The 24408-nt window shown below is 41.8% G+C and overlaps 1 protein-coding gene and 1 pseudogene across 1 annotated transcript; both read right to left on the bottom strand.

Moving 5' to 3' along the window:
- Positions 1 to 1044: 1044 nt before the first annotated feature.
- On the bottom strand, positions 1045 to 2635 carry LOC122700308 (annotated as a pseudogene).
- On the bottom strand, positions 2632 to 16580 carry LOC122700307 (zinc finger protein 69-like). Its single transcript, XM_043913090.1, has 5 exons — positions 16569 to 16580; positions 15233 to 15478; positions 4892 to 5018; positions 4631 to 4691; positions 2632 to 3015 (listed from the first exon to the last, which is right to left on the bottom strand). Exons 1-5 carry the CDS (start codon positions 16578 to 16580, stop codon positions 2955 to 2957), a joined length of 507 nt encoding a protein of 168 aa, XP_043769025.1. The 3' UTR covers positions 2632 to 2954.
- Positions 16581 to 24408: the final 7828 nt, after the last annotated feature.

The following is a 24408-nucleotide window of genomic DNA, read 5'->3' as shown; positions in this document are numbered from 1 at the left end:
CAAAAATAAACAAATGGGACCTAATGAAATTTAAAGGCTTTTGCACAACAAAGGAAACTATAAGCAAGGTGAAAAGACAGCCCTCAGATTGGGAGAAAATAATAGCAAACAAAGCAACAAAGGATTAATCTCGAAAATATACAAGCAACTCCTGAAGCTCAATTCCAGAAAAACAAATGATCCAATAAAAAAATGGGCCAAAGAACTAAACAGACACTTCTCCAAAGAAGACACACAGATGCCGAACAAACAAATGAAAAGATGCTCAACATCACTCATTATCAGAGAAATGCAAATCAAAACCACAATGAGGTACCATTACACGCTAGTCAGGATGGCTGCTATCCAAAGGTCTACAAACAATAAATGCTGGAGAAGGTGTGGAGTAAAGGGAACCCTCTTACACTGTTGGTGAGAATGCAAACTAGTACAGCCGCTATGGAGAACAGTGTGGAGATTCCTTAAAAAACTGGAAATAGAACTGCCATGTGACCCAGCAATCCCACTTCTGGGCATACACACCGAGGAAACCAGAAATGAAAGAGACATGTGCACCCCAATGTTCATCGCAGCACTGTTTATAATGGCCAGCACATGGAAGCAACCTAGATGTCCATCAGCAGACGAATGGATAAGGAAGCTGTGGTACATATACACCATGGAATATTACTCAGCCATTAAAAAGAATTCATTTGAATCAGTTCTAATGAGATGGATGAAACTGGAGCCCATTATACACAGTGAAGTAAGCCAGAAAGATAAAGACCAATAGAGTATACTAACACATACATATAGAATGATATGTATGATAACCCTATATGCAAAACAGAAAAAGAGACACAGATGTACAGAACAGACTTTTGGACTCTGTGGGAGAAGGCAAGGGTGGGATGTTTTGAGAGAACAGCATCGAAACATGTATATTATCAAGTGTGAAACAGATCACCAGCCCAGGTTGGATGCAATGAGACAAGTGCTCGGGCCTGGTGCACTGGGAAGACCCAGAGGGATTGGGTGGAGAGGGAGGTGGGAGGGGGGATGGGGATGGGGAATACATGTAAATCCATGGCTGATTCATGTCAATGTATGGCAAAAACCACTACAATATTGTAAAGTAATTAGCCTCCAACTAATAAAAATAAATGGAAAAAAAAAAAGAAAGAGGCTTGATAAACCCAATATATTTACAACCTGTTAAAAACAGTTATTTTGTGGTTGAAAGTTTTCTGGAATATTATACCCAGATTAATTTTCATCAAGCTATGTTCTCATGTTACTCACATTTGTAATTATTTCTGGTGAGAGTTTTAACATTTAACGATGAAGACCAACTGAAGTCTTTCCCACACTCTTTACAGTCAAAAGGTTTTACCCCATGAGGTGAGTCCTTTCATGCCTTCGGAAGGAAGTGGGATGATTGAAGGCTTTCCCGCATTCTTTACATTCATAGGATTTCTCTCCTGTGTGAGTCCTTTCATGGGTTTGTAAGGAATTGTAACCTCTGTAGGCTTTACCTCATTGTTTACATTCATAGGGTTTTTCTCTAGCGTGAGTTCTTTCATGTGTTTGAAGATAACTGGGACACCTGAACACTTTATGACATTTTTTATACTCTTAGGGTTTTTCTCCAGTGTGATTTCTCTCATGTCTTCGAAAACTTTGACAACATCTGAGGGCTTTTCCACATTGTTTACATTCATAGGGTTTCTCTCCAATATGAATTCTTCTGTGAGTTTCTAAGGAAGTGTATTTTCTGCAGGTTTTTCCACACTGGTTACATTCATAGAGTTTCTCTCTAGTGTGTGTTCTTTCATGAATTTGAAGTGAAGTTGAATAACTAAAAGTTCCTCTACATTTCCTATATTCATAGGGTTTCTCTCCAGTGTGGGTTTTTTCATGTTTTTGAAAGGAGGGGTGATACCTGAAGGTTTTGCCACACTGTTTACATTCATGGGGTGTCTCTCCAGTGTGACTTCTCTGGTGTATTTGAAATGAACTGGGGGAACTCAACACTTTCCCACACTGCTTACACTTATAAGGTTCAACTCTAGTGTGAGTGATCATGTGCACGTGAAGGCTTGCAAGAGCTCTAAAGGCTTTTTCATATTCCTTACATTCATAAGGTTCTTCCCCAGTATGAATTCTTTGATGTTTCTGAAAAGAACTGGGACAACTGAGGGCTTTACCACATTTTTTGCATTGGTAGGGTTTTTCTCCATTGTGATTTCTTTTATGTATTTAGAAACCTATGTTAGAACTGAAAGTCTTACCACATGACTTACATTCATAGGGTTTCTCTCCAGTGTGAACTCTTTTGTGTTTTGAAGGAGAGGTAATATCTGAAGGTTTTACCACATTGTTTACAGTCATAAGGTTTCTTTCTGGCATGAGTCTTTTCATGTGTCCAGAGTGAACTGGGACAACTGAATGCTTTACTACATTTTCTATGTTCACACAATTTTTCTCTTGTGTGAGTCCTCTTTTGTGTTCAGAAAGGTTGATTATATCTATAGGCTTTTCCACAATGTTTACATTTATAAGATTTCTCCCCAGTGTGGGTTCTTTCATGTATCTGAAGTGAAGCTGAAGAACTATAAGTTTTCCCACAGCCTTTACACTTACAAAGAGGCACCCCCAATATGTGTTAGCCTGTGCCTTTGCAAAGTTTTGAGCCATATGAAGGCTTTCCCACATTTCTTACATTTATAGGTTTTCTTCTCCACTGTGATTTCTTTTACGTTTTTCAAAACACTGCAGGTAACTAAAGGCTTTCCCGCATACTTTGCATTTATTCTCTCCATTTGCCTGATACTCCTATGGCTTGTGTCCAATGTGACTTCTGGTGGACCTATTATGGGAGGAATGAAGCATGAGGTCTTTTCCACATACTTTGTGTCCCCATGGTCTTACTCTGGGAAGAGTTTTCTTCTTCGGATTGTGATTTGGAATAAGGTTTACGTTTTCTCCTCAAGGACTATCCTCTTTACCTTCACAGAGTCTCTCTGCCTATGACTTCTGCAAAAAAACAAAAAGGGAATATTAATAATCTCTTTGTTAATGATTTCATATTTATTAAAAATGCTTCAGCTACACTCTTGAGAAACCTATGTGCAGGTCAGGAAGCAAATGTTAGAACTGGACATAGAACAACAGACTGGTTCCAAATAGGAAAAGGAGTATGTCAAGGCTGTATATTGTCACCTTGCTTATTTAACTTAAATGCAGAGTACATCATGAGAAACTCTGGGCTGGAAGAAGCACAAGCTGGAATCAAGATTGCTGGGAGAAATATCAATAACCTCAGATATGCAGATGACACCACCCTTATGGTAGAAAGTGAAGAGAAACTAAAAAGCCTTGATAAAAGTGAAAGAGGAGAGTGAAAAAGTTGGCTTAAAGCTCAACATTCAGAAAACCAAGATCATGGCATCTGGTCCCATCACTTCATGGGAAATACATGGGGAAACAGTGGAAACAGTGTCAGACTTTATTTTTTGGGCTCCAAAATCACTGCAGATGGTGATTGCAGCCATGAAATTAAAAGACGCTTACTCCTCAGAAGGAAAGTTATGACCAACCTAGATAGCATATTAAAAAGGAGAGACATTACTTTGCCAACAAAGGTCTGTCTAGTCAAGGCTGTGGTTTTTCCACTGGTCATGTGTGGATGTTAAGAGTTGGGCTGTCCAGGTGGGATGCATGAGACAAGTGCTCGGGCCTGGTGCACTGGGAAGACCCAGAAGAATCGGGTGGAGAGGGAGGTGGGAGGGGGGATCGGGATGGGGAATACGTGTAAATCTATGGCTGATTCATATCAATGTATGACAAAACCCACTGAAATGTTGTGAAGTAATTAGCCTCCAACTAATAAAAAAATTAAAAAAAAAAAAAAAAAAAGAGTTGGGCTGTGAAGAAAGCTGAGCACCAAAGAATTGATGCTTTGGAACTGTGATGTTGGAGAAGACTCTTGAGAGTTCCTTGGACTGCAAGGAGATTCAACCAGTCCATCCTAAAGGAGATCAGTCCTGGGTGTTCATTGGAAGAACTGATGCTGAAGCTGAAACTCCAATATTTTGGCTACCTCATACGAAGAGTTGACCCACTGGGAAAGACCCTGATGCTGGGAGGGATTGGGGGCAGGAGGAGAAGGGGATGACAGAGGATGAGATGGCTGGATGGCATCACCGACTCGATGGAGATGAGTCTGAGTGAACTCCAGGAATTGGTGATGGACAAGGAGGCCTGGCGTGCTGCGATTCATGGGGTCCCAAAGAGTCGGACACGACTGAGCGACTGAACTGAACTGAACTGAACACTTTTACAATTTATAGCAAAAGCATAGTTTTTTTTTTTTTCTATCACGTGTGAATTGTTCGAAATTCAATATACCAAGTACTCCACAAGAGGACTCACCAAAATGGTGATATTTATATATGGGGCTTGTTAACACTGCTTCCATGTGAACTAATTTGCAAACACTGAACATTATGTCATATATAAGAAAGTAATTTGGTAAAAATTTTGAGAAGCAATACATTTGAAGCATGGGTTACCTTGTTTCTTTTTAAAATCTGGTACAATAACATAATTCTCATGTGAAATACTGCTTTCTACTGTGAATGTCACTCACCTTAGTTTTCCCCCCTGGTTTCTGTACTGATCTTCAATGTCATGATCTTCCCATGTTGTTCCTAAAATACACATAAAAATGATCCCAAAGTATTAGAAGTTATAGAAAAATCAGTAGACTCTAGATCTACAATGAGCTGTGACAATATCTAATTTATTTATTTACCAATGTCCTCCCTTTATACAGTCCACCTCTTAGAAAATTACTGATGGGCAGAAAAACTTGTCCTTTGACAAGGTGAAGGTCAGTTGTCATCCTTACCTACTGAGGCCAGGTTCCTGAAGGTTTCCCCCATCACATCACTGTAGAGTTTCTTCTGTGAAAAATCCAGTAAAGCCCACTCTTCCAGGGTGAAGTTCACAGTCACATCCTCAAAGACCACTGAGTCCTAAAACATCCCAAATATGTGTACAGTAGGATGAGTGAGGCTGACAGCTCTGTACATCCATACTCCACGTATAGGAGGGTTACTTACGACTCTGTTATTCCCCATTTACTTATTTTTTGACTTGTTCATCAGAAACTCTCTGTCCATGCTTACTTCCTCATAAATTTAACAGCATCACAAACATGTGAAAATTACTTACATAGTTTTACTGTGATCACATTACAAGTCTGTTTTATTTATTTTTGCCTACACTAGGTCTTCATTGCTGTGTGGGCTTTTCTCTAGTTGTGGCAAGTGGGGGCTACTCTCTAGTTGCAGTGCTCGGGCTTCTCACTGCGGTGCCTTCTCTTGTTGTGGAGCACAGGTTCTGGGGCCATGGCTTCAGTAGTTGCTGCACATGGGCTTAGCTGCTCCAAGGCATGTGGGATCTTCCTGCATCAGAGATCAAACTTATGTCTCCTGCTTTGGCAGCCGGATTCTTTACCACTGAGCCACCAGGGAAGCCCCGCATTACAAATCTATTGCTATCTACTGGCAGTGTCCACAGTATGTTGAGAAATGGCAGAAATGCTATACAAATGAAACATATTATCAATTCAAGATCACCCACTTCTCGAGAGAAAAACTCCTTCCTCTCCTTTACTACCCACTATTTACACATTCCATGAGAGAGGCTCATGAGGGTAAAATGAATAAAAACATAGCGTTCTATTCCCATCATCGAAAATGAGAGTTCAGGAGGCCTGTGGCATCCAATTTTTAACAAGGTCCAGCTGGCCATTTTGTCCTAAAGTATTCCAAGCCCTTAGAAGTAATCGGATGCTGCTAACTTAGAATGAAAATATTCTTGCAGAAAAGCACAGCTTCCACTTTGTGTAATATTTATCACAAACCCAGTTCTTTCTTTTTTTTCTCTGTTCAATTTGACAGGTTGGAAAGTTATTTGTAATTTAGAGCTCAGACATGAGGAAGAAGGCATAAAAACTTAATATTATAAATTCCCTATGTCTGTGTACATCAAGACTGTTTTCAGCCAATTTTTGGTGTACACACACATACACACACAGATAATAACATACCAAAAAAGTGTTTTCCCACAGAACCACAATAATCTCTCCTGGGCCCTGCTGACACTTTTTCAAAAGTTAATGAGACTCCCCTGGTGGTCCAGTGATTGAGAGTCCGTCTTGCAATGCAAGGGATGAGGGTTCAATCCCTGGTCAGGGAACTAGGATCCCACATGCTGCGAAGCAACTGGGCTCACTATAACTACTGAACCTGTGTGCTCTGGAGCCCAAACGCCACAAGAGAGCCCATGCATGGCAACGAAGCGTCCTGCATGACTCGAGGGTCTCGAATGCCGCATCTGAGACCCGATGCAGCCATTTTTTTTTTTAAGTTAAGAAGCTGAAGATTGCAAGGGATCTTCTAGTCCATAATGGTCAGATGGTGGATTTGTCCGTGAAACATTATATAAAAGTGTCAGCAGTACTTTCCTCCAAAAGAACAAAAAATCATTTTCCAATCAGGAGGAAGTTGTTTCCTGAGTAGCCACTCTAGAGGCTGCCCTCCTACCTACAGTGGCATCCAAGCTCCCCTAGGGAGTAAAGGAGCATGACAGCTCAGTCCCTGGGTTTCCCTGATGGCTCAGTGGTAAAGAATCCACCTGCAATGCAGGAGACACAGATTTGGATTCAATCCCTGGGTCAGGAAAATCCCCTGGAGAAGGAAATGGCAACCCACTCCAGTGTTCTTGCCTGGAAATCCCATGGACAGAGGAGCCTGGCGGGCTACAGTCCACTAGGTCACAAAGAGTTGGACGCTGAGTGACTGAGTGCAGCACAGCAGCTAAATCTCTGAGCACAGGAATCCCTCAGCTGATGACATCACATGTTCCCAGTAGACTATGAAAAGGTTTACTCCTCCAAAACAGGAATCTCCACATAATACGGAGTAATGAAGCCCATGAGCCATTGTTATAGCCATTGTTTCCGGGAAACAAACTCACTCAGGACAATGCAGATAGTGGAGGGCAGTTTATTACACCGGCGGGCCCAAGGCAGAGTCTCCTCTTAGCCAAGGACCCCGACCAGCATTTGTGAAAATCTTTTATACCCCATGTGTACGTGTCCAAACCCACCACCCTAAATTTCTTGAGACGTACAAAGGAAGGGTAAATACAATCACAATAACCCCATCATTCACGTGTTATGTGTTCAAACAGTTAGTAATCAATAAGCCCACGGTTACATTCCAACCAGTTAATAACCGATAAGCCTGTGGTTACATTCCGATAGATACTGTCTGGAGGCAGGGGTGATTAGTGTCTGTTTTCTCTTAGGCGATGAGTAACCTGGATGTGATCTTCAAGATTCCCCTGCCCAGAGGGGGTCTTATCCTTCAATTGTCATTCCCACAGGCACTAAGCAGAGAGTTTAGAGTCCATGGAGAGGCGACTGAGCCCAATCAGCACAGACAGGCCTGAGATGGAGCCCAGGCCCTATGAATTCCTTCTTCACCATGACTACTGAAGCCCCTGCACCTAGATCCCATGCTCTGCAACAAGAGAAGCCACCACAATGAGAAGCCTGTGCATTGCAATTAGAGAGTTGGTTCTCCGGTACTCTGACATGATTAATGAAACTGATAAATATCTTGTGATCATTACTGAGATAAGAGAGAGGACTTCTCGGGTGGTCCAGTAGGTTAAGAATCTGCCTGCCAATGCAAGGGACACAGGTTCGATCCCTGGTTTGGGAAGATTCCACATGCCACAGAGTAACTAAGCCCCTGCACCACAATTCCTGAAGCCACACACCCTAGAGACTGTGCTCCACAACAAGAGAAGGCACTGCAGTGAGAAACCTGACCACTGCAACTAGAGAGTACATGCAGCAATGAAGACCCAGTGCAGCCAAAAATAAATACATAAAATTTAAAAAAGAGAGACGGAAATTACAATGTAAGGCATCATGGGTAACCAGGAGGTATATGAGGTAGGTACTGAAGCCCCTGTGGTGTGCCTTTTGTAAGGCAAATTAAACAGTCTAGAGACTTCTGTAGTAGGGGATTTTGGTTTAAGGTGGCCCAATTTGCAAGTAACAACATAAATGCTCTCCAATTAACTTGTAAACAAGGGATTTGTTGCCTCCAAAACATCGAGGAAATTTAGACAATGATGTGGGTGCTGAGAGAGACTACTGCTATTTCTTCATGGTATCAGGAAGGGGGTGGCCTTCTTTTTATTATTTTTTTTAATGCATCCATTAAAGGATGTCCAGGCCTCATATGTTTGGAGCAATGCCCATCCACTTTTTACAAATCCCCCTTTTTCAATATTGTATGTCCTAAATGTCAAATGAACTTCCTCAGAAGAGATGTCATTAATGCCAAGTCACCCCTCTGCTCCTGGCACAAAGTGGATGCAGGACAGACCCTGCCTGCTGAGACTGCATGCAGTGGCAATGGTGCTGAGGTTCCCCCAGGGTAACCAGGTAAAGCTATCTATGTACCTTCAGAGGAGAAGGCCAAATGCAGATGAGGGGCTGCTGAAATAGACACTGAACAGAACAGACTTAGCCAAATCTGTGAAAGCAGAATGTTCAACAGCTGCTGAGTCATTTCCACAACGTTGGAGACTGGGAATAAGGGCTTTACTTGGTAGGACAACAGCCTCAAGTCTGTGGCATTCCACTGTGAGCTGTCTGTAACTCTTTCTAGGCTTAAGAACAGGTCAAATTAGGCTGTTCGAAGTAGAAGCACTGGGGATAATTGCAAATTTATATAATCCTAAAATTAAAGGTTTCTAACAACAGTCTTCAATCCTCAAAGGCCCTTTTTAACTTGTACTGGACCATACCACTAATTTAACTAAGGCATAAGGTCCATGGAATTTCATTTTGTGAAGGCAATTTGGAAGTAGCAAGAACTTAATTTGTATGACTTACTGGTTCAGAGCTTTCCTGCTCACTACTGGATATTTTACAACAGTGGGCGCTGTGATCATAAGGACAAGCAGAGTTCTGAAGTATACCAATATGTCCTCTATATTATATTCAACAATTCCTCTAAGATCATGCAGTATCTTGCTTAAATTTAAGTACAACAAATACGAGGCCTTGCAGTGAGTAACTGTAGGAAGGTTTGTAAATTCTTTCATTATAGGAGACAGTAACACTGATTTTAAACCTAAGCTATAGGGACTTGCCTGGTGGTCCAGTCGTTAAGGATGCGATCCCAGTGCAGGGATATGGGTTTGATCCCTTGTGGGGGAACTAAGATCCTGCAGGCTGCAGCTAAAAAACATAATAAAACCAAACAAACAAAGGGAAAAAAAAAACCAAAACCCCCCCTACATTCTAGAGGTCCAAAGGGCAAGGACTGTCCTTTTTATCTTTTTAGCTATGTAAATTCTTATTTTAAAAAAAAAAAAATCTGTTTGACTATGCAGAGTCCTAGTTGTGGCATGCAGGATCTAGTTCTCTGACCAGGGGTCAAACCCAGCCCACCCCTCCCCAGTACACACACACATACTGGGAGCGTGGTCTTAACCACTGTGCCACCAAGGAAACTCCTGTAAATTCTTTTAGTGCGTTTTGTATTTCCAACTGGAAAATTGTGGACCTTTTTAAATATCTTTTTCCTTTTGTTCCTTCTCTCCTATTCTTCCCTAGATTACATTTTAACACATTATTGACTGGAGAAGTATTAACGCCCCAAGTGTTGGTTTCTGCAAGAATACCCTGGTCAATAATGTGTTGTGCTGTATGTGCAGCCGTACTTAGTTGCTCAGTCATGTCCGACGCTTTGCGACCCAATGGACTATAGCCTGCTGGGCTCCCCTGTCCATGGGGATTCTCCAAGCAAGAATACTAGAGTGGGTTCCCATGCCCTCCTCCAGGGGATCTTCCCAACCCAGGGATCGAACCCAGGGCTCCCGCGTTGCAGGCAGATTCTTTACCAGCTGAGGTACCAGGGAAGCCTCAATAATGTGTTAAGTCCAAAGATATACTTAGAAAAGAGTGTGTCCTCTCTACCCCGGCATTCCTAAATGTTTGCTTCCAGAGAGGTGCACACTAGTGTCATCGGGATCAGAGACCTCCTCCACGATAACTGGTTATTTTACAGAGTTTAAGCACCCCAGGCTTAAACTGGTTTGAACTAATCCCTTTGCTGTGTATGTGTCTTGTCCCCCTAACTCAGAGGGTCGGGAGCTTTGTCACAGTGGAGGCAGGGGCAGCAGCAGAGGTACTAAAGGTCCTGGTGAAGGGCTTCCCCAGTGGCTCAAAGGTAAAGAATCTGCCTGCAAAGCAGGAGACACGGGAGATGCAGGTACAATTCCTGGCTCAGGAAGATTCCCTGGAGCAGGAAATGGCAACCCACTCCAGTATTCTTGTCTGGAGAATCTCATGGACAGAGGAGCCTAGTGGGCTACAGTCTATGAGGTCACAAAGAATCGGACACGACAGTGACGGTGACTGATTGACTGACTGAGCCCTCTGCTATTAGGCGTGGACTCAGCCTGCCACCTAGTGGCCACCTTTTCCAATTGCTTTTTCTCTGAAATAACTGCTCTTTAAGCAGTGACCATCTGAAGGGCTCACCTCATTCACAGGGTGTAAACAGGCTTTTCCTCTCCTAACAGCAGGCAATCCCAGCCTCAGTTACATTTTTACTTAAAGACACAGGCAGGTTCCAGCCAACACGTCGACTGAGCACCATTTTAACAAAGGCTTAATTCCCATACTCCTACAAAGAGAAGACAAGGAATTACCAAAACTTCCAACTTGGGGTCCTCTGTATATAGAACTCAGGCTTGGTGGGGTCAACCATGCGACACAGGGGCAGCCAGCACAGGGCATAGGAAAAGCTCCCCAGCAAACAACAGCTCACAAGGCAAGAGCCTCCAGGCTTTCTCATCAGCCTGTCCAGGTAAGAAGCACTAGGGTAAGAGGGAGGGATGAGGCTTAACTTTTAGTACTAGGCAAACATCAAATACGTGAACCCCAGACAGCCCATTATAAGAACAAACCCCGTAAGCATTCACACTGGTTTGTTTTTATACAAAGAAACATTAACAAAATGAAATCAGGAAGTAATCAAAACTGCTTATTTCAAAGGTTTATTCACTCAGTAGTCTCTAACTCTTTGCGACCCCATGGACTGTAGCCCACCAGGATCCTCTGTACATGGAATTCTCCAGGCAAGAAGATTGGAGTGGGCTGCCATTTACTACTCCAGGGTGGCTGGAATAAGAGCAAAGTAGAGCAGGATATGTAGGTTAGTTTCCTATCTTCAGCTCAGTTCAGTCGTGTCCGACTCTTTGCATGGACTGCAGCATGCCAGGCCTCCCTGTCCATCACCAACTCCTGGAGTTTACTTATGTCCATTGAGTCGGTGATGCCATCCAACCATCTCATCCTCTGTCATCCCCTTCTCCCGCCTTCAATCTTTCCCAACATCAGGCTCTTTTCAAATGAGTCAGTTCTTCGCATCAGGTAGCCAGAGTATTGGAGTTTCAGCTTCAGCATCAGTCCTTCCAATGAATATTCAGGACTGATTTCCTTTAGGATGGACTGGTTGAATCTCCTTGCAGTCCAAGGGACTCTCAAGAGTCTTCTCCAACACCACAAGTTTCCTATCTTAGGAATTAAAAATAAATTTTTTTTTGATTCAACCTTCCCATGCATTACTTAGTGAAAATAAGAAGAGAAATTTACATATGCTGTATTTTCCTATGATTAATCATTATTTTTAATTAGCTTTTGCTTTTTATTTTAATTTTTAAAAATATTTATTTGGCTGCACTGGGTCTTAGTTGTGGCATGTGCAATCTAGTTCCCTGACCTGGGCTTGAACCCTGGCCCCCTGCATTGGGAACTCAAAGCCCCTGGATTACTAGGGAAGTCCCTAGTTTTTGCTTTTTGAAATTAAACTTTTCTACATAGGAAATCACTTCAAGAGTTAATCCTTTAAACATTTAACAGATATAAAACCACAGACCATAAAAAAATTTACAAATTCCTTTCTAACAAAAACAAGGGGGGCGGGGAAGAAAGGCTTCTATCAACTGCCCCCAACTAATGATGCTTTAACTTGTAATTTTTCAACTTTACAATGGTATGAAAACAATATGAATTAAGTAGAAATCATACTTTAAAGTTTGAATTTTGATCTTTTCTAAGGAGAGGGATATGTTTTATGATGCATACTCAGTTGCTCAGTTGTGTCTGACACCCTGCATGACCTGTAGCCTGCCAGCCTCCTCCTCTGTCTATAGGATTTTCCAGGCAAGAATACTGCAGTGGGTTTCCTCCTCCAAGGAGTATTTCCAGCCAGGGATCAAACCCGAGTCTCCTGGATTGGCAGGTGGATTCTTTACCACTGCACCACCAAGGAAGCCTTCCTTCCACTATATTTAACACGAATATTTTACAGAATGAGTAGTATATTATAATACATTAGAGGTTTCAATTAAGCCCTGAAATATATTAGGAATTTCAAAGATTTCCATAAGTTCTGAGGTGTTTTCCTCGTATCAGTGAAAACAGAAATTCAACTGCCTTTTCCCCACATCCATTAAAATAGGAATTAATTTGCCTTAGGAATAGTATAGCCTCTTAGAAGTCAAAGTTCTCCAGAGACAAGGATAAACACTGACCTAAAAATGGAAAAAGCACCTGAGAACTTTAAAACACCCATATCTCTCACATCTTGAGGTTCTCTTGCCTAAATGGAACCAAAATTCTATTTGGTTCCACAATTTTCTTATTTTACACTGTAAGTGTCAATCAACTTACATTGTATAACCCCAAAAGCCAATACAAAGTAGTTTCAAAAGCTGCAAAATTCAATGATAAAGGAATCAAAAGGAAAGATACACAAATACTGGAATCAACACAGATATGTAGCATGCTTTCCTACAATTCAGAAAGAAAAAAACAAAAACCACAGTCCCCCCCAGGACTCCCCTGGTGGGCCACTGACTTCATCTTCCAACGCAGGGGGTGTGGGTTCAATTCCTGGTCAGGCAGCTAAGATCCCCCATGCCAAGGCTAAAAATTAAAAACCTAAAACAGAAGCAATATTGTAATAAATTCAATAAAGGCTTTTATGGTCCATATTATTTAAAAAAAAAAAAAAAACTTAAAAAAAAACACCACACCCCACATTCAGAAAGGTTCTAAACACTCTTGGTTGAGATGCATGTGTCACATCTACAGCGTGTCAGCCCCTGGTGGAGAAGGGCAGGGACAACTGAGCGGCCACACGCCCTCTCCTTCCCCGGAAGCATGGAGGGTCCCCTTCCCTCAGGCTTTTATTCTCACAAGTGAGGAAATGGTGAGCCTGATTCTGTTTAAGGTTCTCACACAAATGAACTCCCAAATTCATCAACCCTTTGTCCAGGAGACAGAACACCTGACCTTCAGACTTTCTTAGCATGCCATCAATTACATTCTGAATGCAAAACTTTGCAAAACTTCAACATAGAACTCAAAAATGTCTAGACCTCAGGAGGCACAACTACAAACTCAGGAACTCCATCATGCCCCACCCACCTCCAATCTGTGTGCTCACATGTCCCCAGCGTTCCAGGGTTCGGTAGCTTTTCTCAGCATAAAGTCCTGTGGTGGGTGTGGACACCAGAAGAAGGAGGTTCTCTAGGAAGGATCCAACAGGCCTTGAAGTACTTCCCTGTGCAGGCACAGGGAGCCATAGCTTGGCTCAGCAATCACAGGCCTCTGCTGCATGCTGCAGTTGCTTTGGAAAAGGGTTGATATTACTTTAATTGTCATAAACCCAGTGTGGGAACAGTCCAGAAGGTCACTCAAACCCAGCATTTACATAGAAAGGAGGGGGAAAAAATTGTAAGGCATTTGACTGCCTTCCCTTGAGGCTCAGCTGGTAAAGAATCCACCTGCAATGCGGGAGACTTGGGTTCCATCCCTGGGTTGGGAAGATCCCCTGGAGAAGGTAAAGGCTACCCACTCCAGTATTTTGGCCTGGAGAATTCCATGGACTGTGTGGTCATGGGGTCGCAAAGAGTTGAACGCGACTGAGCAACTTTTACTTGACGAGTTCAAACAGAAAACCGCAAATATCTATTCCTTTCAGAAAAAGGTGTCAGGTAATTGTTTCCAGGGAAAGAAACTGGTTCATAAATAACTAATCATACTGGAACACTCACTTCTGCTCTGCAAAATCTAAGCCCTGGAAATTTACTGGAAACATCCCAAAGTACAGAACAGACCTCAAAAACTTCCTGTACACGCTCGGGAATAAAGAGTGAAAGAATCCTATACAAACAGAATGTGAAATACTGGAATATATTATTTTCTTCTAAAATGCACCTTCTTGCTTGCCTCTTTGAAACTAGTTTATACTGTCTTTTAAGCTCTATTGATTAACTACATTTTACCTCTATTGAAAAACCAAGACAAGTGAAAAAAATCTTTCCAAGGTGACAAATCCAGGGAGGGGCCATGCTGACAGTACAAAACGCCCAGGAAAATTTCCAAAAAGACCCTCCACCCAAAGCACTTCCCATAGGATGTTGTATCCAGGAAAGATTAGGGGGAGAGACTAGAGATTTGATGCAACCTAATTCTAAGTGGTTATTCTCACTTTCCTCTCATGAAAACAGACAAATATAAATCTTTTAAAAACAGCATTCCATGGCTCTGGCAAAAAAAAAAGATAAAAATATTGGGTCTGTTTGACATGCAGCCGGAACGCAAATAGTTAATTGATTATAACGCTATGAATTAGAAGTTGGCGTGGGGGAGGAGGTGAGGGATCTGAACATTTAGGGATCTACTATCATCCCAGGAAGTGAAGGGGACAGGAGCTTGGATTTGAGACTCTGCTTCCCAAATATCTGGAAAACTCTGGAGAAAACAGATGAACCCCTGGGAGAAAGGAGGGACAGGGCATACCACAGTCTACAGCTCCTCCCACTCACGAACCCCAGCAACCCAGGCCTGACTGTCACTAAATGACCCGCCCGCTGGTTACCGCACAATCAGGGGATACGCCGGAATGCCGGCTCAGCGCTGCCCAGGGAAGCTCCCGGGCCGGGACTAAAAGCCGCGCGAAGTAATGGACAGGACGCCCGGGGTCCGGTCGCTGGTCCACCGCCCAAGCTGCGCGCCAGAGGCGAATGAGATCCGAGAGACGCTCCGCCCCGATTCCGTACCGAGGGGCAGCATACTCACCATTTTTAGGCTTCCCGGGTCCCCCTGAGGCCTTCCCACGGCTCCCACGACCAGTGCTGAGTCAGAGCGCAACACACACCAGGGCCGACTCCACCAGGAAGCATGAACCACAGACACACCATTCCCCAGTGAGGCGGGCGAAAGTAGGGTGGTCTTCACCTGAGCGGTGTGTCGCTCCACCCACCTGCACAGCGGCGCCCTCTGATTGGATAGTTCAGAGGGCACGCCCCTCAGCTTGAGTGACATCTGGAGGAAGGAAGCCAGGCTTAGGCAAACCAACTTCCGCCAGTCGGTAGGAACACGACCCAGCCACAATTATTTGCATTGAGCCTTTACAGTTTTCTGCCAGCTCTTTGCGAACATGTGGGCACAGTTTACAGGGACTCTTTTTAAACTAATTTACTTTTTGACCTTGTTCTGAGGCATATGGAAGCCTAGTTCCCTGACCAGGGATGGAACTCGGGCCCCCTGCACTGTAGCACGGAGTCTTAACCACTGGACCCCCAAGGAAGTCCCTACAGGGAATTCTTGACTGAGTTTCTGTGAAACAAGCACACAGCAATGAGGATGGCCCAGACTGCACTGGAAGGAGAGGATCTTCTGTCTCTAGGGGTCAAAGGCTTGCATGGGGCTGTCAGGCCCCTCAGGGAACTGTGAGCCTTGTTCAGGAACACGAGACACTAAATGTGACCTCACAGTTTATAAGAAAGAACCCGGCTGCATTTGCTCTTTGATCCTTGCAAGGGTTGAGCTTTCCACCCATCCGCTTCCCACCTCCATCTGTTGTTATTCCGTCCCTCAGTCTGGTTTGACTCTTCGAGACCCCGGGGACCGCAACACACCCTGTCCTTCACCATCTCCCAGAGCTTGCTCAAACTCATGTCCATTGAGTCGATGATGCCATCCAACTATCTCATCCTCTGTCTTCCCCCCTATTCCTCCTGCCTTCAGTCTTTCCCAGCTTCAGGGTCTGTTCCAACGAGTCAGCTCTTCGAATCAGGTGGCCAGGTATTGGAGTTTCAGCTTCAGCATCAGTCCTTCCAATGCACCCCCACTTATTTGGTACTTAAATGAAAGAAACCCCGGGGCATTTGGATCTGCAGAAAGTCTGAACCCAGGAAGCCTCAACCTGGCTGCAAGGGCTCAGTCTAAGCACAGAGTGTGAGATGCTTCATTAAACTGTCAGGTGATGAAATAAAAATCTGTACTCTAAGGTAAGTCAAGGAGAACTTAAACATAAAAATTTTTCTCTGCCCTTTGGCCTCCTCTGTCCCCTCTACTCTGTACTGTGTATCAGCTTTATGCATCAGCCAAACCTCCCCACTGGCAGAAATACCTGACCAATCATAGCGCAATATCCTCCTAGTCTCAAGATAATTCCATAAGAGCTAGCCTTCTTGCTTAATCTTGTAAGGGGCCACAAATACCCATGATCCATATTAGTACTTAGTTTGTGCATGTAGACCTGGACTGTGTAAACTGTCAATAATCCATCATTTAATGTACAGTCCTCTGTCTCAAAATCTTATATAACTGTGCTTTGACATCTAATAAGTTTATATTATGTCCTTGGAGCTTTCTAAGGGGCTGTTCCGAGGTTATAAGCCTCAATGTGGCTCAAATAAAATTATCCATTTCTTTCTTAGATGAATTTTTTCATCAGCACAGGTTTCACTAAAATCACACTTAACATGGGAAGGAAATTTTATTTTTTTAACTTCTTATTTTATATTGGAATAGGCTTCCCTGGTGGCTCAGACAGTAAACAATCTGCCTACAGTGCGTGAGACCTTGGTTTGGACCCTGGGTTGAGAAGATCCCCTGGAGAAGGGAATGGTTACCCACGCCAGTATTCTTGCCTGGAGAATTCCATGGACACAGAAGTCTGATGGGCTATATAGTCCATGGAGTCGCAAAGAGTTGGACACGACTGAGCGACTAACACAAACATAGCCAATTAACAATACTGTGATAGTTTCAGGTGGAAAGCAAAGGAACTCAGCCATACATATGTGTATCCAGTCTCCCCCAAACTCCCTTCCCATGGAAAGAAATCTATTTTAGATGATATTTTGCCTGCATTTCTAGAAAACTTCAAAATGTAAATGACTCTAATGTCCCTAAGGCAACTAATTCCGATTTTTTCTGATAGAAGAAAAACAGACTTTATGTAAACAGGAAATATCTGGAAATCCGCCCCCACCAGCTTTACTGAGGTATGACTAATAAAACTGTCTGTATTTAAAGATTACAATGTGGTGATTTAATATATGGAATTCTACATTGTATACTTGAAATCAGCCAAGACAGTAGAGTAACACTTAATCAATCCCCAACCTGCAGGGTCTAATGCCTGATGATCTGAGCTGGAGCTGATGGTAATAATAATAGAAATTAAGTGTATCCCTGGTGCCTAAAGGGTTGGGGACCACTGGATTAATTGATATCACCACACACATGAAAAGTAACCATGTGTGGTGACGGATGTGTTAATTAATCTTGAAACTCTAAGATCCCTACAAGATTGAATCACAGAACTCTTCTGTATTTAATTTATATGAACACCTTTATTGAGACATAACATACATACCATACAATGCATCACATTAAACATTTCAAAGGTTTCAGTATATTCCCAGATATATGCAGTGACTCCCACAGTCAATGTTTGAAGATTTTCACCATCTCAAAAAGCAATGTCTCTATACTTTTTCACTCTAAGTATCCCATTTTCATCCTCCAGTGCCCAGCCTTAGAAAATCTTAATCTACTATCTGTCTCTATAGATGTCCTTATTCAGGGCTTGCAAATGAATAAAATTATGTAACATATGATTTTTGTGATTGGTTTCCTTTATTATTTTCCAAAGTACATACATGTGGTAGCATTGATCAATACTTCATTTTATGGCCAAATAATACTTCACCAGATGGATAAAATGTTTTGTTTATCCTCTTATCTCTCATCTGTTAACAGACATTAAGATTATTTTCATTTTTTGGCTACTGTGAGTTACACTGATGAAACTTTCATCTACAAATTTCTGTTCGACCATATGTTTTCATTTTTCATAGGCATATAGCTGAGAAAGGAACTGTGGGGTCATATGATAATTATGTTTAATTTTTGAGAAACTGCCGGACAGTAACCAAGTGGCTACACTAATTGTGAATCAAATATTTAAAGTGTTGATTTTTTTAAAAAGGATCTAACTAGAATTCTGTGTTGAGCAAAATTATCCTTCCAGGGCAGGGGAGAGATAAAGACTTTGAGACAAACGCATTAGGGAATTTGTCACCAGTACACTGGCTTTGCAAGAAATATTAAAGGAAATTCTTCCAAAGGGAGGCAAATGATAAAGGGAGAGCTTTGGAGAAAAAATGAAGGGAAAATATCACTTTTAAAGTTCTTAAATAATCTGACAGATAACACTGGTTCAAAATAATAACAGAAATAATTCATTTGGTAATTATAACTTATGCAGAAGTGAAATGAACGACAGCAACATTGAAAGGGACAGGGAGAGAGAAACTGGGAATACTCTGTCAGGAGGAATTTATACAACCAGTGAAGTAGTTTAGTGATACTTGAAGGTCAGCTTGGGTTAACTGTAAATGTATACTACAAATTCAAGAGCAACCAATAATAAAGTAGATAGAGGACAACTGATATGCTAGGAGAAGAAAAATAAGATCAGGTAAGATTCTCAAAGCTAGAGAAGATGGTGGGGGGGTGGGGCGGGGGCTGGTGGGGAGGCAGAAGACAAAAGGGGATTTTAAAAAAAAAAGGCAACAAATAAAAACCACAAAAATTATGATGGGGGACTTCCCTGCTGGTCCAGTGGTTAAGACTTCACCTTCCAATGCAGGGAGTATGGGTTCAATCCCTGGTCTAGGAGCTAAGATCCCACATGCCTCTTGGTCAAAAACACAAAACATAAAACAGAAACAAATTCAATAAAGACTTTAAAAGTGGGCCACATAGAAAAAATGAGTCTAAAAAAATTATGATAGATATTAATGCAACTGTATCAATAATCATCTTGAAAGCCAATGATCTATCGCAGCAGTGGAGACGCAAACATAGAAAACGGACTTGTGGACACAGTTGGGGAAGGACAGGGTGGGACCAGTTGAGAAAGTAGCAAGGAAATGTATACATTGTTGCTATTGTTGTTATTCAGCCACTGGACTCCCTGTGACCCCACAAACTGCAGCGCCAGGCTTCTCTGTCATTCACCATCTCCTTGAGTCTCCTCAAACTCATGTCCACTGAGTCATTGATGCCATCCCACCATCCTCTGTCGTCCCCTTCTCTTGCCCTCACTCTTTGCCGGCATCAGGGTCTTCTCCAATGAGTCCACTCTTTGCCTCAGGTGGCCAAAGTATTGGAGCTTAGGCTTCAGCCTCAGTCCTTCCAATGAATATTCAGAATGTATATATTACCATATGCAAAAAGATAGCCAGTGGACATTTTCTGTATGATGCAAGGAGCTCAAATCAGGTGCTCTGTGACAATGTAGAAGGGTGGGAAGGGGTGGGAGGTGGGATGGAGGTTCAAGAGGGAGGGGACATAAGTATACCTAATGGCTTCCCTGGTAGCTCAGTTGGTAAAGATTCCCCCAGCAATGCAGGAGACCCCGGGTTGATTCCTGGGTCAGGAAGATCACCAGGAGAAGGGATAGGCTACCCACTCCAGTATTCTTGCCTGGAGAATCCCCATGGACAGAGGAGCCTGGTGAGCTACAGTCCATGGGGTCTCAAAGAGTCAGACACGACCGAGAGATTAAGCACAACATTGATGATTCATGTTGAGGTATGGCGGAGACCAACACAGTATTGTAAAGCAATTATCCTCCAATTAAAAATAAATTTTAAAAAAGCAGCATATCAAATACATCCCCAAAAAAAAGTCAATGGTCTAAATACAACTGAAAGACAGGTACAGTCAAAGTGAATAAAAAAACAACATCCAAAACTATGTGTTGTCTGTAACAAACCAACATTAGCATCAAAGACAGGTGGAATAAGACTAAGATATGGAAAGATATATCATGTAAACATTAACAAATAGTTCAAATATCTAATTTCAGATAAAGCACAGGGATAAAATGAGGCATTACATAACGACAAAGGGGTCAAATCTCTAAGGAGACAAGGCAATCCCTGTGCTTTTGTACACAATAAAGTGGCAAAATACATTAGGGGAAAATAGATAGAACTGCAAGGAGAAACAGATGGCTCCACTATTATTACTTCAGACCTAAACACTCCTCTATCAATAATTATGAGAACCAGCAGGGAGAAAATCAGGAAAGCCTCAGTTGAATTATACAGCATTCTCAAACAACTGGATTTAACTGAAAACCATTTAATTTAATGGAATAACTCCATTAAACAACAACAGAATATACATTCTTCCCAAGTACATACAGAAAATTCATGAAGACAATACACATTGTTGAACATAAAACACAGTTTAACAAATCTGAAGGAAGAGAAATCATATATGCTTTCAGACCAAAAAGGCATTAATCTAGAAATAAACAATAGGCCTTGGGAACTCCTCAAATATTTGGAGATTAAGCAACACTTTTTTCTTTTAATGTATTAATTTATTTGGCTGTGCCAGGTCTTAGCTACAGCATATGGGATCTAGTTCCCTGACTAAGGATTGAACCTGGACTCCCTGCTTTGAGAGTGCAGCGTCTTTGCCACTGGACCACCAGAGAAGTCCCAACAACACACTTCTAAATAATTCATAGATCAAAAGAGACTCAAGAGCAATTAAAAATTATTTTTAATTAAACAAAATGAAAATACAATTTATCAAATTTGTGGGCTCTAGCAAAAACAGTGCTTACAGGAAATTTGTAACACTGAAGGCATACACATGAAAAGAGATCAGTAATCAATTATCTAAGCCTCAATCTTACAAAACTAGAAAAAGAAGAACAAATTACACCAAAACTAAGCACAAGAAGAAAAATAATAAAAATTGAAGAAGAAATCAATGCAATTACAGGAAACCAATGGAGAAAAATTAACAAAACCAAAAACTAGCTCTTTGAGAATATTAATAAAATTGAGGTACATCAGTGCAAGTTGAGGGGAAAATAGAGAATATTAATATCAGGAATAAAAAGGGAGAAAATAAAACTGTAAAAGCACTTGACAAAATACATTCATAACAGCAAACTACAAACAGAAGGTAAGTTCCTCTTCCTGGGAAAGACTACCTACAAGAAACCTGTGGTCCAGATGTACAGAACAGACTTTTGGACTCTGTGGGAGAAGGCCAGGGTGGGATATTTTGAGAGAACATCATCGAAACATGTATATTATCAAGGATGAAACAGATCACCAACCCAGGTTGGATGCATGAGACAAGTGCTCGGGGCTGGTGCACTGGGAAGACCCAGAGGGATGGGGTGGAGAGGGAGGTGGGAGGGGGGATCGGGATGGGGAACACATGTAAATCCATGGCTGATTCATGTCAATGTATGGCAAAAACCACTACAATATTGTAAGCCTCCAACTAATAAAAATAAATGGAAAAAAAAAAAGAAAGCAAAAAAAAAAAAGAAACCTGTGGTCAACATTAAGTGTAATGGTGAGAAACTAAATACTTTCCTGGTAAGATTAGGAAGAAGGCAATGATGTCCCCTTTCTCTCCAGGCCTAGTCAACCCTGTACCACAAGTCTAAGCTAATCCAATAAAAGGAAATACAAGGAAAGGAAATAAAAGGTGTACAGAATGTGAAGTAGTAAATAAAACTGTCTTTTGTCACATACAACATGATTATGGAGGAAAAACTCAAAGAATCAACAATAACAAAGAAAACTCTTTGAACTAAAATGAGAGTAGATTAAGGTTGAAGGATAAATGGTTACCACACAAAAGTCAATACTTTCCCACAAATCATAAACAGTTAATATATAAAAGTTTGTGTTTTGCTATAGATCCAAACATATATACTCAACTGATCATTGACAAAGGAGCAAAAGCAATTTAATGGGGGAAAAAAAAAAAACAGTCTTTTCAACAAATAGTGCCGGGAAAAACTAGAAAGCCACTTTCCAGGAACAAAGATAACAACAAAAAACCTACCACATAATCAATGTACTGACACAAATCATAAACCTTCCAAAGGAATTAACTGAAGTGAATTATAGATCTTATGTAAGATGAAAAACTACAAAAGTCCTAGAACATAATATAGGAGAAAATCTAGGTGACCTTGGCTTTGGTGATTAATTTTTGGAAACAACACCAAGAGCAAGCTCAAGGAAAGAAAAAAATTGTTAAGTTTGACTTCACTAAAACGAAAACTTGTTCTGTGAAACCCAATGTTAAGAGATTAAAAACACAAGCTGAAGTCTGGGAGAAAACAAATCAATAAATCAAACAAACAAAAATGGACAACGTATCTGAACACACACCTCACCGAAGGAGATATACGAATGATAAAGAAGCATAAGAAAAGATGCTCAACATCATATGTCAGTTCAGTTCAGTTCAGTTCAGTTCATTCACTCAGTCGTGTCTGACTCTTTGCGACCCCATGAACCGAAGCATTCCAGGCCTCCCTGTCCATCACCAACTCCCGGAGTCCACCCAAACCCATGTCCATCAAGGCGGTGATGCCATCCAACCATCTCATCCTCTGTCATCCCCTTCTCCCCCTGCCCCCAATCCCTCTTCGCATCAGGTGGCCTAAGTATTGGAGTTTCAAGCTTCAACATCAGTCCTTCCAATGAACACCCAGGACTGATTTCCTTCAGGATGGACTGGTTGGATCTCCTTGCAGTCCAAGGGATTCTCAAGAGTCTTCTCCAACACCACAGTTCAAAAGCATCAATTCTTCGACGCTCAGCTTTCTTTATAGTCCAACTCTCACATCCATACATGACCACTGGAAAAACCATAGCCTTGACTAGACAGACCTTTGTTGTTGGCAAAGTAATGTCTCTGCAAATAAAAGAAGAATAAGATATGACTAGATACTTACTATTATGGCTCAAATCAAATCATCAAGAACAAACACCGAACAGTAGAGAAGATGTACAGTAACAGGAACCCTCACTCACTATTGGTGGAAATGTAAAATGGTGTGCCTAGTTTCTACCATGAAGTTAAAAGATGCTTACTCCTTAGAAGAAAAGTTATGACCAGCTTAGACAGCATATTAAAAAGCAGAGACATTACTTTGCCAACAAAGGTCCATCTAGTCAAGACTATGGTTTTTCCTGTTTCTCTTCTCTCTCTCTCTCTCTCTCTCTCGATGGGGTGCTCTTCTAGTCTTTGGATCGAAGTGCCCTCACACCTCGAAGATGGATTTTCCTGCTATCATCTAAATAAATAGAGCTGTAACACTGAGCTGTAACAGTGATTTATTTAAGAGCTATAACACGGTCTGTCCTCCGAGAGCTGTGACCTGCCAAGGGGCTTTAATGTCCGTCACTCCAAATCTTTGTTGTGACAAGACAAAAAACCGAGGAGCATACACTCACCTAACAAAAGTAATACAAATACATTAGGGGTGTTAGGTAGTCAGAATAGGAAAAAGGAGTCCAGAATAGCAGTGGCTAAAAGACAAGGGAGAGAAAAGCCCGCTGAAATAGAACAAAGCAAGGTTGGAAGATCGGAGAGAGAACCTCAGGTAAAACAGCCCTCCAGGCTAGACCAATTTACATAGGGCAGGCTCAGGGGGAGGAGAAAAAAACATATAAAAAGGGAAGCCAAAATCGGGCCAGGGGGCCTTTCTTCTCTTCGGGTCTTTTGAGTTGGCTTGCCCTCATGACTGAAGGATGTATTTTCCTTTACTTTCTAAATAAAACTGAGTTGTAACATAAAACTGAATTGTAATATGGAGCTGTAACACTGGGCCCTCTGTTGCTTCAAATTTTTGTTGTGACAAGACAGACCCCAGGAAATAACAAACTCCCCTGACAGGGGCAAGAGAGTGGGAGGGGTTTATGGAGACAGGAAATTGCACAACAGTTTAGAGGGGCAGAACTCTGTATCTGCAAGGAATATTTGAGAACAGTTTCTTCATCCGAAAGGATGTGGAAGATCCCTTGGCCTCAGAGTGGTACACGCAGTCCATGGCTTAAACTGAGTATGAGAGTAATTTAAATATTCCGAAGAAGAGCTGAAGAAATCCATTTCATACT

The sequence above is a fragment of the Cervus elaphus genome, chromosome 9, assembly GCF_910594005.1.
Source record: "Cervus elaphus chromosome 9, mCerEla1.1, whole genome shotgun sequence".
In the NCBI taxonomy this organism is placed as follows: domain Eukaryota; kingdom Metazoa; phylum Chordata; class Mammalia; order Artiodactyla; family Cervidae; genus Cervus; species Cervus elaphus.
The sequence above is the reverse complement of the archived record's forward strand: the minus strand, read 5'-3'. Positions and strand labels throughout refer to the sequence as shown.